The sequence below is a fragment of the Galeopterus variegatus genome, unplaced genomic scaffold (genome assembly GCF_000696425.1).
Source record: "Galeopterus variegatus unplaced genomic scaffold, G_variegatus-3.0.2 Scaffold863, whole genome shotgun sequence".
Taxonomy (NCBI): Eukaryota; Metazoa; Chordata; class Mammalia; order Dermoptera; family Cynocephalidae; genus Galeopterus; species Galeopterus variegatus.
This window is the reverse complement of record NW_007726974.1, coordinates 488,457-506,852: the sequence shown is the minus strand read 5'-3', so window position 1 is coordinate 506,852 and position 18,396 is coordinate 488,457. Positions and strand designations below refer to the sequence as shown.

At 58.9% G+C, this 18,396-nt stretch overlaps 1 protein-coding gene across 1 annotated transcript; it reads right to left on the bottom strand.

Moving 5' to 3' along the window:
* Positions 1 to 37: 37 nt before the first annotated feature.
* LOC103590708 (smoothelin) lies at positions 38 to 17,806 on the bottom strand. Its single transcript, XM_008573013.1, has 17 exons — positions 17,691 to 17,806; positions 15,848 to 15,977; positions 11,210 to 11,358; positions 10,718 to 10,811; positions 10,547 to 10,625; positions 10,355 to 10,452; positions 8,520 to 8,843; positions 8,337 to 8,409; positions 7,637 to 7,708; positions 7,028 to 7,555; positions 6,660 to 6,832; positions 3,268 to 3,420; positions 3,104 to 3,179; positions 1,630 to 1,794; positions 1,469 to 1,531; positions 1,204 to 1,273; positions 38 to 215 (listed from the first exon to the last, which is right to left on the bottom strand). Exons 2-17 carry the CDS (start codon positions 15,896 to 15,898, stop codon positions 38 to 40), a joined length of 2,346 nt encoding a protein of 781 aa, XP_008571235.1. The 5' UTR covers positions 15,899 to 15,977; positions 17,691 to 17,806.
* Positions 17,807 to 18,396: the final 590 nt, after the last annotated feature.

The window sequence follows — 18,396 nt, the reverse complement described above, 5'->3', positions numbered from 1 at the left end:
GGCCCCGCCTCCACCGCCCCGCCCCGCCCTCTGCTGCTCACCCCGCCGCGCCCTCCTTCTCCAGCTTCTCGATCATGGCCTTGCGCGCCTGGGAGGCTGATGTTTTGGGCAGACTCTGCGCCTTCATCAGCTCTTTCTTCTTCTCTGCCTGGCGTTTCTCGAGAGCCGCTAGGCTGCCGGGCCGCGGACTGGCCTGGTCCTCGCGGTCGAAGATACTGGTGGGTGGGGAGGCAACTAATTGTTAGGCCGGCAGGCTCCTGAGATTCTGCCACCACTCGCCGTGAGAGGGGTCTTATTGAGCGCCAGATCACCCTTCCCTGCGGTATCTCCACAACAGGCAACGCTGACCAGCGAGGGAGGCATCCCCATCACACCCATTTTACAGAGGGATACACTGAGGCTCAAACGACAGGAAGATGGGAGCCAAGCTCTTTTCATAAGGCTTGGCCCTCGAGGAATTCTCAGAGAAAGTGCGTGTATCATCAACTTACAGGTGAGTTCAGATTCTGGGCACTATCAACTAATAAAAATGACCAGCATAATTATAGTAATGGTAATAATAATAGCTCATGTCTGCTGAGTCTTTCCTGTGTGCCATTTTAAACTCCACAAGAGGACAGAGGGACACTTACTATTTCCACTAAAGATGAGGAAACTGGTGCCCCTGGCAGTAACTGGCCTAAGATTTCAGAGGACATGGGGAGCAGAGTTGGAACTTGAATGCAGATTTCTGACTCAGGGTCCCCGGGCCCCTCTGGTTCCCAGACTGGATTCTGATCCTGTCTCTGCTTTCTGCCAGCCCCAACATCCCCTGTAACATGGGGTTATTCCCTCATGGGACTAAGGTGTAAAGGTGCTCTGTGACCTGGGATGTGGTCTGTAGACATAGGGAAGTGGCAGTGACACCAGGCAGCTCAGTGTGGCAGATAGGCCTCTCTAAGGGGTCAGTGCTATTGCTGCCACTCAGAGCTGTGAGAGACCCTGAGCAAGTGTCCGGCCTTCCCGAGCATCCACCTCTCCCATGGTGCGGTTGAGGATTCAGTGAGATCGCAGAGCAAGCAGGAGTGGTCTGGCTCTCACTGTTCTCCTCCCCAGCTGTACACCTGTCACTTCCCAGCATCTCAGTCTATCCTTTTGCAGAATGGTTACGCAGCGAGGTCCACTGTGGCACTGACTCTTCTGGGAGTGGGTGCCCATGCTCACCTGCCCATTTTCTTGGATGATGATGAGGAGGAAACAGTCTTGGTTTGCACCATGGTGCTGCCGCTGCCATCTGCAAAAAAGAAAGGGGAGCGGGGTGAGGGCCTGGGCTGGACATAAGGAGATGGAGTGAGAACGATGGTGATAGCTACAGGCAGAGAAGAGAAAGTAACGGCACAGTTGAAGACACAAAGACCCGGAGAGAGAGCTTGAAGAAGAGCCCGAGGAGGCAGACAGGCAGGCACAGGGCAACACCAGGTGGCCTTACTCTCCGATCGCCTCATGAAACTTGACTCCACTGTGGTGGTGCGGGCCGTCCGTGTGCCATCATCTGGGGGAGTAGAGGATGAGAAGGGTGTGAGAGGCACAGGGGGTCAGTGGGGAGGATGCATTCCCAACCTGAACCCCAAGTCCCACTCGGCTCCTTACTGGAGTGGACGAGCCGCTCAGTCTTGGTAACAGTGCTGACAGCTGAACCATCAGCTGCCCGCTGGCTGTGCCGCGTGGTGGTCTCGGTGGCCATTTTGCTGCGGCCCTCCCCTGGCCGGGCCCGTGCCTCCTGCAGCCGCCGTTCCCGCTCCTTGTCCCGCTGGTCTGGGCGGGAGATGCCCCATGCATGCCCGAAAGGCCGCCCAATGCCCACACAGCACATATGCACAGGCACATGGGGCACACAAGATGGGGTGGAGGGCAGCTGGTTAGAAACACTAATGACACTAGTGACAAGGGCCTCTCTAGGAGCAGTTGGGGGTGAGGGGACAGCCATAACTTGGCAGGGAGTGGGGTGTGTGGGAGGCAATGAACTCAGGCAGAAACTAGGGAATATGGAATAGCTCATCTCAAAAGGGTATTTGGATCCAAGAAGGGAGTTTCTACGGCAGGGAGTGGGGTGTGTGGGAGGCAATGAACTCAGGCAGAAACTAGGGAATATGGAATAGTCATCTCAAAAGGGTATTTGGATCCAAGAAGGGAGTTTCTACGGGAATGAGTAGCTGGGAATGAGTCAAGAGGGAGTATCTAGACCTAGGGAGGGAGTAGCTGGGTCCAGGGAATGAGAAGCTGGGTGAGGGCCGTAGCTGAGTGGGCCATCAAATGGTTCCTAGCAGGGAGAAGAGCAGACAGAGAAAGAGATATCTAGATCTAGGGAGGGAGGAATTGGAAGAATCTGAGAAGCAATTTGATCCAAGGAAAGAGTAGCTGAGAGAAAAGCTGGTGATGGGGGTTAACTGGGCCTAAAGAAGTAGGTGAGTGGAGATGATCCAAGGAAAGAGTAGCTGAGAGAAAAGCTGGTGATGGGGGTTAACTGGGCCTAAAGAAGAAGTAGGTGAGTGGAGAGAGAGGCTGGGGTGGCCATCAGTGGGCTCTGGAGGAAGCAGCTAGGTTCAGAGAGGGAGTAATGAGATTCTGGAGAAGCAAATGAATCTGGAATCTAAGGGAAAGAACAGCTGTATCCAGGAAGGAAGTATCTGGGGGAGGAAGTAGCTGTGTCCCGGAAAAGGGGAAGCTGGGTGGTGGCAGAAGCTAAGGTGGCCATCAGTGACGTCAGGGAGAGAGGAACAGCTGGAAGAAGTATCTGGATTCAGGGAAGGGTTGGTAGTGGACAGTGCTTGCAAAAGCAATTGGATCCAAGGAGAGAGTAGCTGGGGGAGGGAATAACTGGGTCTAGGAAGGAGAAGAGAAGCTAGTTGTGGAAAGTAACTGGTGTGGTCAGGAGGAGAGAAGCAGTTAGGGAAGGGGGAGCAGCTGGCTCCAGGGGGAAAGAGGCAAGGGTACAGCTGGGTCTAGAGAAGAGAAGCTGGCTAAGGCATTTAGTGATCCGGAGTGTCCACAAATGGACTCTAGAGTGAGGAGAAGAGCTGGGGAATGGAGCAGTTGGATCTAGGGTAGTGGAACAGCTCTCTACCTCTCTTTCTTTGTCGGAGCTCACGCAGTGCTGACCGGATGAGCTTCCGCTCCTCAAAGTCTGTGGTTTGATCCAGCTGCAGATAAGAGCCCCTGTCATTGCCCACCTCATGCCTGCCTGTCCGCATCTCCTGCCAGCCCCCAGCCCATCAGATCTAGCCATACCATCTTGTCCAGGACGCCTTCATCCTCGATAGCCATCAGCTCCTCGGCGCTCAGTGAGCTCCGCCCCTCTGGTGCTTTTTCCACCCGGGTCTGCTCGGTGCCATTAGCCGCTTCCACTGCCACAGAGGGGGGCTGCACTGGCTCTGGCTCCATCTGCCAGGTGGGGAGAGGGCATGGACTTTAAGTAGGGGTATGGGTGAAACCCACCATGTCCCCAAGGGACAGGGGACCAGATCCTGAGGTTGCTGTTACAGCCTTGGAAATAACCACTAGCCTGCCAGCCTGTCTGCCCAAGGCTGGCCATGCTGGTATCAGGAAGAGACACTGACAGCCTTGTTGTAGGGCTTCCCACATATCCAGAATAGTATTAATACAATTGATAGTGGCAATAATAATGATTTCCATTCAGTAGTAAGCATTGTATAAGCACTAGGGATTTTACTGTCCCTATTTATCAGAAGGGAAAACTGAGGCTCAGCGTAGATGGATGACTTGCCCATAGTCCCTCTGTAAGTGCGATGCAGCTTGGGGTCTGAGCTGAAGATAGTTTAACTCGTGAGCCTAAGTTCTTTCTGTGGCTTCATTCCCAGCCCCCTTCCAGGCAGGCTCTGCTCTGTCCTTCCAGTTCCCAAGGCCTGGGTCCTCCTGGGTTAGTGCCCAGGCAGCACATGCCCCCCCCCACTTGCCAAGGGGGATGGACCAGGGCCCATAGACTACTGCCAGGTGTCTGACTGAGGCTGCCCTGAGCCAAGACCTCTCTGAAGCTCTCCTCTGTTCCCCCTGCCCTCCACCCTGCCCCTGCTGAACCATACTCTAAGGGGCCTCCAGCCCCAACCTAGTCCCCCACCCCTCCTAGGGCATCTCCCCAGCCCCTTGATGACAAAGCCCCAGCCCAACTATTACAGCCCCTCCTCTCCTGGCAGGGCCTCTCTGTCTGCCATAATGGTAAGGAGAGCCGAGGTGGCAGCTGTTTCAGGGAAGCTCGGCCTGGCTGGCGTGGGGGGAGGTGGGGGTGGGGCTGGGGCTGGGCCATGCCAAGGGCTGCCAGGGCAGCCACCACACGTGCCTCCAGGCTGGAGCCTGGCACCCTCTTGCCCCAGTCTTAGAGCACTAGTACCCCAGTCTCCTTTACAGATAGGTAAATGGAGCCTCAGAGAAGGTGGTGGCACACCTAAGGTCACTCAGCAGAAGCAGAGACTGTCTCAAAACCATCCCCTCCCACCAGCCCAGAGGGACTTACGAGACTGCTGCTGCGAGCGGGGCCGGCAGAGGAGCGGCGGCGGGTACTGAAAGCAGGCGGGTACTGAAGGCGGGCGGGTGGGCCACGGGGGTCCCGGCATCCTCGGCTGCTTGGAAGAGGGCCTCGGGGTCGGCAGCAGCTAGAAGCAGCTCGCTGGGCTCCAACTCAGGCTCGAGGTCAGGCACAAGTGGGACCCCCAGCCGTAGGCTCAGCACCTCCACCTGCCTGCCCAGTGCATCCAGCCGCCGGCTCAGTGCTGCTGTCTCCGCCCGCAGCTCTTCGGCTGCCCGGGCCACTGGCTCCACGGCAGCCACAGCTGCTTCGGCTGCCTGGGTCACTGCTGCCCGGCCTGCCTCAGCCACTGCCTGCAGCTCCTCCAATGCCTGGCCCGGGCCACTGGCTCCACGGCAGCCACAGCTGCTTCGGCTGCCTGGGTCACTGCTGCCCGGCCTGCCTCAGCCACTGCCTGCAGCTCCTCCAATGCCTGGCCCAACTGCTCCTTGAGGGCTGTGGCCAGCTCAAGCCCAGGCCCAGGTACCCCCGGCATGGTGCTGGTGAGGGCTCTATGGGGGGTGATGGTGGGACAGTGGTAGGGGCTGCTGCCTCTGGCTGGCAGTGTCTGAGTCTTTGCAGCTGGTCTGAGGGCGAAGGCAAGGGCAGCGGGCCTGCCCCGCCCCTGCTGGCCTCCCAGCCCGCCAGCAGCCAGCTGGAGCTGCAGCCCAAATAGAAACCTATTCTGGGCTCCTCCATGGAGGGGCTTGTGGGGGAGGGGTTGCCTGCTCAAGTAGGCGGACGGCCAGTCCTGGCCCTGGCCCTGCAGGGATCACAGACCTGCAGCACAGCAAGACTGACAGGTTTTGAAGGATTACTAAGACCAGGGCCCCATGCCTCATAGGTGGGGAAACTGAGGCAGAGAACGGGGAATGGGCCTGTCTGAGCCACCATGTACATTAGCTGTGAGGATCCAGTCTGCCAGACTCCACAGAACTACACTCCTTCGCCCTCATGCCTTGCCCTCATTCCTTGGACAGAAGGGGGAAATGGAAGGCACAGGGAGGTGGGACTTTAGGCAACCTGCAGTAATCAGTGTCTTGGCCTGAGACAAGCATCCTCTGGCTTGTCCAGGGTGCTCAGATCCAATCACAGACTTTGAGCAAGTATGTTATAGGCACATCATCTGCTCCCACCCCTCGTTTCTAGATGGGGAAACTGAGGCAAGTTGGTGGTGTCAGACTCAAGTCTCACTGTTGCTCCTCCCTATCCACCCCAAGGGGCTCAGCTGGTCCCCCTCTCCCCGCCAATCCCTTGGCAGAGAGCAGGTGCTGGTTTGTTGGAGGAAAAGTGCTTTCCTTCCCCCACTCTCCCCCTGTCACCCCTGAGAAGGCCCAAAGCTGGCTCTAGCCACCTCACCTCAGCCAAAGTCCCATTCAGTCCCTGTATCAGCATGGAGGGCATTACCTGGGTAGCCGGGTGTCCTGCAGGGGATCCCTTCCCCAGCTGAGCTCCCAGCCAGCCAATCTTGGGCTTGGGAATGAATAATGGAAGGGTGCTGTGTATTCAGTTCCTGTGGCACCTGCTAGGCTGCTTGCTGCCTCCACCTGACTGGTGCCCTGCTGCCTGTCTATCCCCCATCAGTGCTTCTGCCCAACCCCCACAGGGAGGTTGACGCAGATGCTAATCGCTAATCTCCAATCTCCTAATGGGCCAGGCTGATCTTGGATGAGAAGATGAGCTGCTGTACAGCTCAGGGCTGATATCCACCATGCGGTAGGAACAGGGCACTGGGGCTGCCACAGGAAGAAGGGAGCAAGCCCCTATCGCCCTCTCTGAGCCTCAGTTTTCCCACCTGTTCATTTGGAGTGAACCAACCAATTTTGGAGTAAGGGTCAGAGCTCAGCTGGTGGGAAGCTTAGGCGAGTACAAAGTGAGTTTCTGACATGCCTTGTGACTGATATGTATGCTAGCGTCTTGCCCTAGCTCTGCCACCAACTGGCTGTGGACTGGGGGCAGACACCTTCCCTCTGTGGGCTTAGTACTTCTGTTTATGCAGTGGAGAAGGAGCAGAGTAGAGGAACCCTGCTAGCCCTGTACCCTTAGGCAGTCTATGTGAGGTGCATGGATGATGAGACTGGTGGGGTGAGGAAGGGCTCACCTTAATGCTGCAGCCTCCTCGGCTACCAGGGGAGGCATGGCTGAAGCTGGTGACGTGAGTGACACTGCCTAGACGGGCCAGGCTCCCAGGGCTGCTGACATGAGTGATGGTACTCTTGCCCCCACTGTTGGTGCTGAGGAGGTTGGAGGGCGCCCGCAGTCCCAGTGTCAGTTCTGGGTGGGGAGAAGGGCAGTTGTCAGGGTCAGGTAGGGCGAGGGCAAGCGCCACCTAAGGTTGATAGCACCCCTCATTCCCAGTGCACCCTTTGGAGACACCCTGAGCCCTGGCTGCAACATCTGTCTTACATGCAGAGCTGGGTGGCTGCAGGCACTCATCTGCAGCAGTGAGGGGGCAGTGGGGAGGCCTACCTGCCCTCTGGTTGCCTGTGGGCAGCAGCACCCGGCCCGTGGAGGCCTGGCCACGGCCATCCTTGATCTCGATGGTGAATGTGGTCTTCATACTACCCCCTGGCTCGGCAGTGCCCACGGCCACGGGCAGCAGGGCACTGGGTTCCTCTGAGCGGGCCATGGGCCCCCCTGCTCTGTTTTCAAGGGGCCTGGCAGCCAAGCCCCGCCCCCTGGGGCCCTCCTCCTGGGGGCAGCTCTGAAGCTGGGCCAGGGGCTGGGCTGTTCCTCCTTGCTCCTTGCTGAACCGGGAGGAGGAGGTGTCACTGGGACCTCTAGAGGAGGAGCCACTGGAGGAGGAGGAGGCAGGGGTGGTGCTGATGAGGGAGGGGCTGAGGAGCCTTGAGGGGGTTGGGGGACCTAAGGTGGTCCTAGGTGGGCTGTCCTTGAGCCTGGTAGCCAAAGGAGAATCGGATGTGAACTTGCGGACACGGTCCCGAACAGAGCCAGCCCGCTGGAACAGGGAAGGTCCGCTGGCAAGGGGGGTGGACTCTAGAAGGGACAGGAGGGTTGTTACTGGCTGGGTGGGACAGGGACTGCCCAAAGCCTGGGGGTGGTGAGAATAGGCAATACCTTGATTCTGGGCTGGCTGGCGGGGGCTGAGCACGGACAGGGAGCGTTGGCAGGGTCGGGGTCCAGCCAAGTCTGGCAGGTTGGAGAGGGGGTAGAGGCCATGTGGGAGAAGAGAAAGGAGAGTGGACGGTGGGGGGTCTGCCTCTCACATTCCTCTTCTACACAGCTCTCTAGCGTTCCACCCCCTTCTTATACCTCAATCTCCCTAGTCTTCCCATCCCCTCCAGCATCTCCCACAGCTCCGGCTTCACCACTCAGCTGCATGTCTCCTATGGGCACCTCCTTCCCCTTGTGCACTGACCCCGGGATGACCTGGACACTCCTGGGGACTGGGGCTAGGCTTGGGCTGGAGGAAGGGTGCCCAGATTCTCCCTGCCCTTGGGGATGGTGGACAGCCCCCCTGGCCAGCACTGCCCATGTCTCCAGCTGGGAGATGGGTGCACTCCCTTATTGGGGAGAAGAATGTGCCTGAGGCCTGTTGCCTTTCAAGGCTGTGGGGAGGCCTCTGGTCATGGGTGGGGGGGTAAGCCTGGCTGGGGGCGGAGATATCTCAGGGGCAGTGGGAGGGGGATGTCTGGGACAGCCTGGACCTGAAGAGGCTGGAGCTGTCCAGGCACAAGAACCCATTCTCCAGGCAGGGAAAGGGAGGCTGGGGGAGGGGAAGGCAGATGCCTGAAGCTAATCCCTCTGGGACCCTCACCTGCTCTCTTTGTGTTGGAGGGGTCTCTGGTGGGGCCCTGGACAGCAGGGGGCTCTGTGGAGCCAGGCAGGAGCTGCAGGGAAGACATGGCATGAGCTGCAGGGAAGACATGGCATGAGCAGGGCCTGACTCCCAGACCAAGGAGCTCACCTGCCTGGTATCCCAGCTCTTGTCCAGACTCACCTTGTTGACCACTTGCCCCTCAGTGCTGGGGGGTGCTGGTGACTCCCGGGGCTCAGGGCTTGTGGTCTCGGGCAGACTAGGGGGTGGCTCAGGACTGCCTGGAGCCTTGGCTGCAGGGCACTGGGCCTCAGCAGGCTCCAGTGGAGGCTCAGGAGAGGCTGTGGTGGGTGAACTGCTGTCAGGTGAGGCAGATGAGCTGGGTGTGCCCCCAGGCGGGGCCTGCAGCAGGAGTGTCACTGTGGTCACATCCTGGCTGGTGCCCTTGGGGGTTGGGGTTGGTTCTGGGACCTCTGCCTGCTGTTCCTGTTCCTCTTGCTCTGGTACCTGCAGGAGACCCACAGGATGTGACCAAGGCTTCCCAGGCCTTGAGTGCTACCCCCATCCACTGAAGGCCAGGCTGACAGGTGCCCAGGGCAGGGCATGCAAAGCAGAGGGACTGGGCATGGCTTCCTGTGGGCACACCTGCATAAGCACGGGCATTGGCATACCAGGGGCAGTCTCTGATCCCCACTTCCCAACCTCTTGGCACTGCCTAGACAAACGTGGTTCAGAGAGGATCTGGTCCTAATGTCAGCGGTTGTGAATGGTAGGAGACCTGCTGGGGATTTCCAGCCTTAATGGATCCCTAGTGGGGTGGCTGGTTAGCTCACTTGGTCAGACCATAGTTCTCAAAACACAATGACAAGGGTTCAGATGCCCGTATTGGTCAGCCACCACAAAAACAAAGCAAAAAACAGATTCCTGGAGTGCAGGCCCCTGACCTCTGGCCTCAGCCTGGTTCATCAAGGAATGGAGGTGGGGGCCTGCCAAGACTGGAGACCCAGCGGCCTCTGCTGGCCACTTGGGAAACTAGCATGTCTGACCTCTCACTCCCACTGCCGGGAGAACAGAGAGGACTCTTGTGAACAGTGCTGCTCCATGAGTCAGCTGGGACCTGACATGTAGGTCCTGGTGAGACAAGGTAAGGATGTGGGCTATCTGGAGGGTAAGGGGCAGCCTGGGGATGGGTTTAAGCAGGGGAGGTACCAGGGCCAGATCTTCATTTCCGGGAGATCCTTCTGGCTGCTGAGTGGAGACTGGATGGCAGGGATGGGGGTGGAAGGTAGGAGTGGAGGTGGGAGAAGTGCCTGTGTATCAACAAGGGTGTTCATGGTAAAGGGACAGGAACTTGACAGTAGCACAGACAGGCTGGTTTGGAGAGGAATGCTTGGGTAGAAACAATCTAGAGTGAGGGACATGTGGCTAGAGGTTGCCCAGGAGAGTGGACAGAGGCCTAAGATAGAGCCTTAGTGTCGCCCAAACACAGGCTGGCAGGGCCCCTCACAGTCAAATACATTCTAGCAGACACACAGGTGCTCTGTGCTACTGGCATCCATGGGCACAAGACAGTGGACCAACTTCCCACTCTGCCCGTGCTCCTTACCTCATGACAGTCCAGCCTGTGCACTGCCCGTCCCTTGCTGTCCTCTCTTGAGCCACTGTTGGGACGCCCGCTGTACAACCTTCCAGCCAAGGTGGCAGCTGGAAGGGAAGGGGCAAGTGCCAGGTGAGTGGCCAGGAGGTGCTGTGGGCAGCATATAGCAGGGCAGGGGTGGGGCCAGGACAGGGCACATACCCTCAATCTCCTGAGCCCGAACTCGGCGGATGGCGAGCGGGAACCGGTCTGTATGTGGGATCCGAACCCTCGGACGGGAGCGCCGCCGCGCTTCTGCGCCACCGGGCCGGCCGCCCCTCACAGTCAAATACATTCTAGCAGACACACAGGTGCTCTGTGCTACTGGCATCCATGGGCACAAGACAGTGGACCAACTTCCCACTCTGCCCGTGCTCCTTACCTCATGACAGTCCAGCCTGTGCACTGCCCGTCCCTTGCTGTCCTCTCTTGAGCCACTGTTGGGACGCCCGCTGTACAACCTTCCAGCCAAGGTGGCAGCTGGAAGGGAAGGGGCAAGTGCCAGGTGAGTGGCCAGGAGGTGCTGTGGGCAGCATATAGCAGGGCAGGGGTGGGGCCAGGACAGGGCACATACCCTCAATCTCCTGAGCCCGAACTCGGCGGATGGCGGCTCGGATCAGCTTTCGTTCCTCATACTCACCAGCAGCTCGCAGCTGTGGGTGAGAGGCAGGCCACGGGGGTCGGGCTGTGGAGTCCAGGTCTTCACCTGCCCTGCCCCCATCCCCTGCCCTGGCCTGGGCCTCACCAGTGCAGTCAACTCCTCCACATCATTCATGGACTCCAGCTGCCCTGCCAACCGCGCCAGGGCAGCCCGCTGCTCGGCTTCCCGCTGCTGAGAGCTGTAGAGACATCACGACTGTAAACACCACTGCCATGGCCGGGTTGTGGAAGGATGTGGGCTAAGGGTAGAGGCCAGGATAGGGTACCCAGAACCTTGGCAGAGAGCTATGTAGCTATGCACACCCTCTGACTACACACGGATACATGCATTCCCATGGACGTGGGCACTAATACTACATACTCAGATGTGCTGTCCATACTGGCATGGCCAAGACACCATGATCAGCACATGGTCCATGGCCATAAACAAACCTGTGAATTCTAAAAGTGTGCAATACTTCCATGTGCACACACATACGGTTAGCACTCACCTGCACTCACACTTGCCTGCACACATGAGCTGAGCCCTGGCACACATTCAGTCTCCCACTTGCACGTCCAACCCCCCAGCACTCACTGCAGCCAGTTCTCCTTGTTGTCCTGCCTCTCTGCACGGAAGCGCTTGGATGCCAGGGCCTCCTCCTCTCGCTCCAGCTCCTGCCGCTGCAGCTCCCGGATGGCTGAGCGGATGCGCCGCCGCTCTGCCAGATCCGCTGTAACCTCCAGCTGTAGGGCAGGCGGGGGCGAGGGGCAGATCATTTTGGCTGCCAGGGGCAGAGGGCTGGCGCCAGCTGCCCACAGCTCTGCCTAGGGCACAATGGGTGGCCTGTCTCCACTCCCTCTGCCCCAAGCTTTTCACGTGCCTGCCCACCCACCTAGAGTCTTAGGGAGAGACTCAGCTCATGCACCAGGGCTCCCGGGGAGCCCACTGTACATCGTGGTTCATGGTTCGCAGAGTACCTACTGTGAATGGGCAGCCAGCAACCACTCACCCGTGTCTGGTGCCATGCATCCAGGCACTCTTGCCTGCGACTTGACTCCTGCCCCTCAGAGCCCTTCATCAAACCCCAAGAATGAGGGAGCCATTGAGGAAGCAGAGGGAGGTCACCCTGTGGGCCACTAACAGTATCCCTGGAGAGGGAAGGGTGATTCGGGAAGCTGGAGTCCACCCTGTGAGCAAGGGAGACTCACATGGTCTAGTCCTAGAGCACCACAGCCCTGCTGGGGGTTAGCAGCCTCATTCACATCGGACACATGGGGAAACTGAGGCAGGGGCAGGTGCTCAAGAGTCCTAGCTTCCTGTCTGGCTGGGGGCTACTTTTTTCCCTGCACTGGCCAACCCCTGGCCACCATTGAAGGAGTCAGGGCCCAAAGTGGGAGGGCCAGCCTCCCAGACAGATAAGGTAGCTGGTACTAGGGGCTATCCAGGGCAATAGAGAGGGCATTCACGTAAAACAGGTGCTCCCACCAGCTTCTCAGCCCCTCAGGTCCAGGAAAGGGCACCTTCTCTAGGTGGAGTCAGTCAATCCTGTTGCCTCTCCCACACCTCCACCTGGTAGATCCTCTGTACCTCAAAGGAGAGGACTGGCCTAGTGACCCCCAGGAAGGTAATGGCAGAGATATGCCTCCAGTGTGGGTCTGATAGCCAGACGGGAGCTAGCGAAGACAGGGTGATTTCCTCTGTCTCCACCCCCAAATCCTTAAGGAGTAGGGCCAAGGAACCCTCTATCCTCTTCCTTTTTAGCCTCCTCCCACCCATAATTCCTTCCTTCTCAGTGGGGGAGCCAGGTGGCAGGGGTGGGGCAGAGATAGAGAAGTTTCAGCAGGGAATTGACTCAGCCATGAGTCAACTTGTCCTAGTCTGAAGAGAGGGGGTAGAGTCTTGGGGGACAGAGCCCTCCAGGCTCCACATTCCTAAGCAGCTGTGGGAGGGTCTCCTGAAGCTCAGGCCACAACTCTAGTCCAATTCTGGCTGGGTGGGCAGGAGCACATCCCTTAACTCCTCTGTATCTTGGTTATCTCATTTGCCAGATGAGACAATGGCCCCTGCCTCGGGGCAGTGGATGGGGACAGAAGCAGTGACTCGGGGCCTAGGTACTTATTATCACCATATGACAGAAGAGGAAACAGATTCAGAGAGAAGTGATTTGCTCATGATCAAATGACCTGAGTCAGGATTTGAACACAGGTCTCTCTGACTCTAGGGCCTGTCCTAGACTGAAGATAGTTCTGCTGCTGGGGTCTGTCATGGTGGGGACCTTAAGGACATTGGCACTGTGTGTTGGGGACCCCTGTAGCCCGGACTAGAGATGCCCCGAGGCCTAAGGGGGACTATTATAGCACAGGGAAAGAGAATGAGGCTCATCTCCCCCCCCCCACCAGTCCTAGCTCTGTCTCAGGCCCAGAGCCCCCTGTGGTACACTTGGAAATTGTGGGCCTTAGGGGACAGCCGGTCCAGCCCCTCCTGTGCAGAGGGTAGAGAGGCTCAGAGGTGCAATGACTAGACCTTTGTCTCCTGAGTCCTCATTCCCAATGCTCTGGGCTCCAGAGATGGGATCCTTGTCCCTGAAAAAAAGCCTGATGTGGGAACTTGGCCACCTCTGCAAGCCCTGGGAGCCTCAGTATTCTCATCCGGAAAGTGGGAGCCTCCCTTTGGTTCCCCCCAAGTGGGTGGAGGCAGTGCTGAGGGATGGACAACCTCATTCCATTGGTCATCCTCTGGGACGACCCTTCCCTTTGGGTCTGGAAGAAAAGGTCGGCCAAAGTGTCCCCGCTGTGTGTCCTGCATTCCCCGCCCTCTCCGGGCCCACCGCTGTGTATGGAGTGGGCTGTGGGAGGGAGGGAAGGAAGTACAAAGCGCCATTGTCCACCCAGGGGGAAGGGGAAGGTGATGGGGCGGTTTCCGAAACTGCCTAGTGAAATTCTCCCGGGAGGAAAGAGGGTGCTTCCTCCTCCCGGGGGGCCGGGCCTCCGGGTACTTTCTGCTTTCGCTGCTGGGGGCATCTCTCTGGGCCGCAGTGTCCCCACCAGCACAATGGGGTGGGGGTGGGGGACTGTGCAGGCGTTCGCTCAGTCCCAGCTCCCCCAGTTGCCCGTGGGGACGCAGCGGCAGGGCAGCGAGGCCTCGCCAGGGGGCGTGCTGAAGGCCGCAGGCTCCGGAACTGCCCGCCTTCGCAGGGCTCCGCGCACGCCTCTCCCACCCCGGCCCGCGCTAGGACCTGAGTGGGGAGCCAGACAGGAAGCTCCGCGCTACCGCCTGTTTCAGTGTCCCTGTCTGCGGAGGGGACACCGAGGTTCACAGAAACTTAAGCAGCCTCCTCAGGTCGCCCACCTCCTGAGTGTCGGAGTCCGGACTCGAACTCGGGACCCAGGCGGAGGGCGTCCCAGCATGCGGCTGAGGGGCACGCGGCGTGCATGTCCCCAGGTGCCTCCAACCCGTGCAACCCCCCGCCCCGTCCTCAGGAATGTGCGGGAGCCGTGACCGGAAGTGGCTGCCCCGGGTCCCCGAATCGGCCCGACGCCGGGGCGCAGGGCGGGCGGAGCGGCCGCAGCTTTCCCTTATAAGGCCCGGCCCAGGCGGGGAGGGGCCCGGCTTTGGAGGAGCCGGTCCCGGGGTGGGAAAGACTGGGCAGCACGGCGGTGGCGAGGCAGGGCTCGGGTTCTTCTGTTCGTTCTCTCCTAGCGAGGGGGCGGGAGTGGGCCGATTTCAACTACGGCTCTAGCTTCTCTGAAACCCTTTTCCGGCTCCCCAAACTTGCAGGAGAGTGAGGGGTGGGGGCTGGAGAACCCTGAGCCTCAGTGTGGACCCCTAGACGTGGGGGTGTGCGGGGACCTGGCCTGGCTTTCTCTCTGGAACGCTCTGCTCCTATCATGCCTGTTAGGACTCTGGCTTCCTGAGGGGAGGTTGAGCCGACTGGTGGGCACCTTTGAAAACCTAACCCCATCCACTCCAGGCTGCATACAGCCGGCGGTGGCGGTGCCAGACACCGGACACTGGTCTGAGGACACACGGGCTGAATGCTCTGGGGAGGTCATGGCAGCAGCTGGGTCCCAGCCAGTGGCTGGGCTTGGAGGGCTGGCTCCAGCCTCTGCCTCCAGGGGAATCATATGGGGGTGGGGTGGTCACTTGTCTTCAAGGGAAGGTAAATCTTTAATCACCCCTCACCGACAAGGGTCAAGGATTGGGGGGTGGGGCTCTGGCGCCTCCCCCAGGTCAGCAGCAGCCTGGCTTCGCTGGTGAGCATAGCTCTGCCCTGCTGTGTCAACCCACAGCCTCTCTGTGCATGGGGTAGATAGAGCACCCAGGAAAAAGCTGGGGAAAGGGGATGGAGTGGGCCCATCCTTCTTCCACCCCAAGATCTGGGCCCATGCCTTGTTCTATCCCCATGCCAATCTTAGGAACTGGACTGTGTTCACACACACCTCTCTCCCCACATTTTACAAGTAAAGCAACTGAGACTCAGTGGGAAAATGACAGACTAGAAGTCACAGAACCCATACAGGCCCACAGAGCCTGTTTCTCTCTTAGAAGCTCTTAGTCCCTTATGGCCCCCTCTGTGGTTTGGATCCTGGCACAGCTTCTTCAAAGCTGGATGCCCTTGGGTGGGTGACTTCACCTCTCTAAATCACAGTGTCCTGGTTTTCAGAGCTGCTGTGACCATTCTGTGAATGGTGCATCCAGCAGCCAGCCTGCCCCCTGCCATGCCCTGGCATTATTAATCATTGCTGCTACCATTATCACTGGGTGGGCACTGCCCAGGCTGTTGCTTGGGAGAGGCAGATCCAGCCTCCCCACACCTGTGGCTGCAGATAGGCGAGTCCCCAGTAGTTACTGTTTAAACAGGTGGTGGCAGTGGGGGGCTGGGAGGGACCAGGCTGCAGCACCTGGCATGGACAGGCACATGCCACAGGGGCCTCTGCATCAGCCACATGGAACCGGCCTAGCTCTATTCCCCTGACCCCTCCTTGAGAACCCTCCCCCATCACTTCCTGTCAGCTGAGAGGTCGCCTGGACCGGCCTTGCCTCTCTGGCCTGGCTTGCTTGTCCCCACAGTGGGGCAATGGCACATGGAACCGGCCTAGCTCTATTCCCCTGACCCCTCCTTGAGAACCCTCCCCCATCACTTCTTCCTGTCAGCTGAGAGGTCGCCTGGACCGGCCTTGCCTCTCTGGCCTGGCTTGCTTGTCCCCACAGTGGGGCAATGGGAACACTTACCAGCTTCCGAAGGGCTCCCTCGTCCAGCCCAGCTAAGGCCTCGTCTGCCATCTCACTGGCCTCTAGCTTCCTCCGTTCTCTCCCGGTGAGATCCCCAGTGCCTTGGCACCCAACACCAGCTCAGGGGATTCTGCAAGGGACAGACATGAGACAGGCCTGTAAGAGCTTCTAGAAACCAGAGGCATTTGGGCTCTGTGCCTCAGTTTCCCTCTCTAACCCATAAGCATCCATTGCTGTCCTATCCTTGCTATCCCATTCTGTAACTTGACTCCTGGCTGGGAGTTGCCATCTACCCTAGGGTGGTTTGCTGGAAAACTCATCAACCTCACTAAAGAGTAAGGGTCCCTGGTCCCAGCCTTGCCAACTCTGCCGCCAGTCTGCTGTGTGGCCTGGGCTCAGCCCTCATCCTGTCTAAGCCTCAAACAGGGAGGACAGGGACCTGGATTCAGAAGCCAGGACCCAGCAAGGCTCACCAAAGCTGTGCTCACCACCAGGGGGTGCACACCAGTCTCCACAGTTTCCTGCCCCACCCACCCATCCCAAGGGCCTGCCCAGCCCCCATCCACTCCTCAAGCTTGGCTTCTGGCTGCGGGCTGAGCCCATATCCAAGCCCTTGCTGCCACCGCCTCTCTCATTCCCCCAGGTGTTGAAGGTGCACTGTGTCTTCCAATTTTTGGAGCCAGCCCTCTGCACACACCCCTCTCCACTCCTCCCTTTCCTACCCTTGCCCTGATGCCAACTGTCCTGACTTCATGAAGCCAGGTGTCCAGGCACCCGGCAACTCCTGTTAATTCACACACAATTTAATTCCCCAGCTGGAAGGGCCTTCACAAGCTGATCTGCCCAACCTCTGGACTTCAGGCAAACAGAAGATTGGAGAGTGCCAAGGATTTGTCACAGGGGAAAGGAGGAACCCAAAGACTCAGAGGGCAGGGAGGGATTTAATCAAAATCTTGGTCACCTCTGGCTTCTGAAGCCCCCTTCCAAAGTGCCCCCAGGGTCCCAGCATACTCCCTCTTGCCCCACCACTGCCCATCAAAATGGACCCCTAAATCCTGGTCCACCCTCCCAGCACAGCTCTCTCCTTCCTCCTGTAACCCTTATGTCTTTCTGGAATTTGAGAGCCCATGATCTGGCACATCATAGGTGCTCAGTTAATGTATGGTGACTGAAATTGCTCCAGGATTGCCCTCCCCCTTTGATTCATCCCTCAATCATCCCTTCCCCCTTTCCAGAATGGTCACTTGGAGAGTCACCCCATCCAGTGAATGGGTCGGGGGCGGGGGAGGGGGGTCCTAATCCATACAATTGGGGTTTGTCAGACCATTCCCGTTCAAGTCACTGCTTGCTTCTCCCATCCTAGTTAGCTCAGATGGATGTCAACCTCCCACCCTCTGTCTGTTATCAACATACTTTTTGGGGGGGTCAATCCTCCCAAGAGTGTCTCTTAGTGGTCACCAGCCTTAGGTTCTGTGAACACACTGAGTTCCCACAAGTCTTTTCTTCTGAGGGGCAGGGATCCCTAGTGCTAATCTAGGACACCCAGGGGACAGTGAGAATTTTCCTCCTTCTCAAGGATTCCCACCACTGCTCTGCTCCAGTCCCATGGCTCCCTGTCACACAGCCTGGGATTCCCACAAACTAGCGCCCCTGGGGGTCGTGGAGCTTCTCGGAGGTCTGTGGGCGTCCTCCCCCACTGTCTCAGAACTTTAACCCATGGCTTAAAGCTCCGGTGGATGGGTGGGGGCTCTTAGGTGTGGGAGTACCAGAACCCCTGTCCGGGTTCCATCCCCCGACCCGTCTGGGGTCCTCCCCGGGACTGTCCCGAGGTCCGCACACCCACCTCTCAGTCCAGCCTGCTCGGCCGGCACGGACTCGGGTTAGCTCTCTCGGGACCCGACAGATGGATTCGACACGGTGAGGCGGGAGGCGCCGCGACCCGGGATCCCAAGGCCGGCTCAGCAACCGTCTGCTGGACACTGCGAGAGCCGGCCGTCCAGCCGCGCCAGCAGCCCTGCTGGCCACGCCCTCCTCGCCGCGCGAGCCAATCCTCAGCTGGGTCCTGCCCACTCTCGTGCCCCATTGGGGAAATTCAATTTGACGGCCACGCCCTGGTGGGAGGCCCCACCCCTCGCCCGCCAGGTATGTTGGGGATTGTAGTCTTGGGGCTCCTGCCGCGGTGGCTTTGACGGTTCGGGTGGGCGTCGGCAGGGGGACGCAGGCTCTGTGCCAAAGTCGCGGAGGGCGCCCTGAGCCGGGCTTAGTGGCTTTGGATCGTGCGAGTCCCAAAGCCTTCAGGATAGCCCCTCTCCGCTTTCTTTGTTCGTGAGACCATGTCCCCTCCCTCGACTCCACCCCCTCCTCGTATTAGTGCTCAAGCTCGGACGCCGCCCCCAGGCTGCTTTAAGACACCAGGTCTGGGCCACCGCAGAACATGGCCTGAATGACCGGCAGCACCTTGACCCTGTGTTGGAGTACCCGGGACCATCTCAGGTGAAGCAGGATTAATTACACAAGACATCTTCCCCAGCCTACGCACCTTTGCGCAG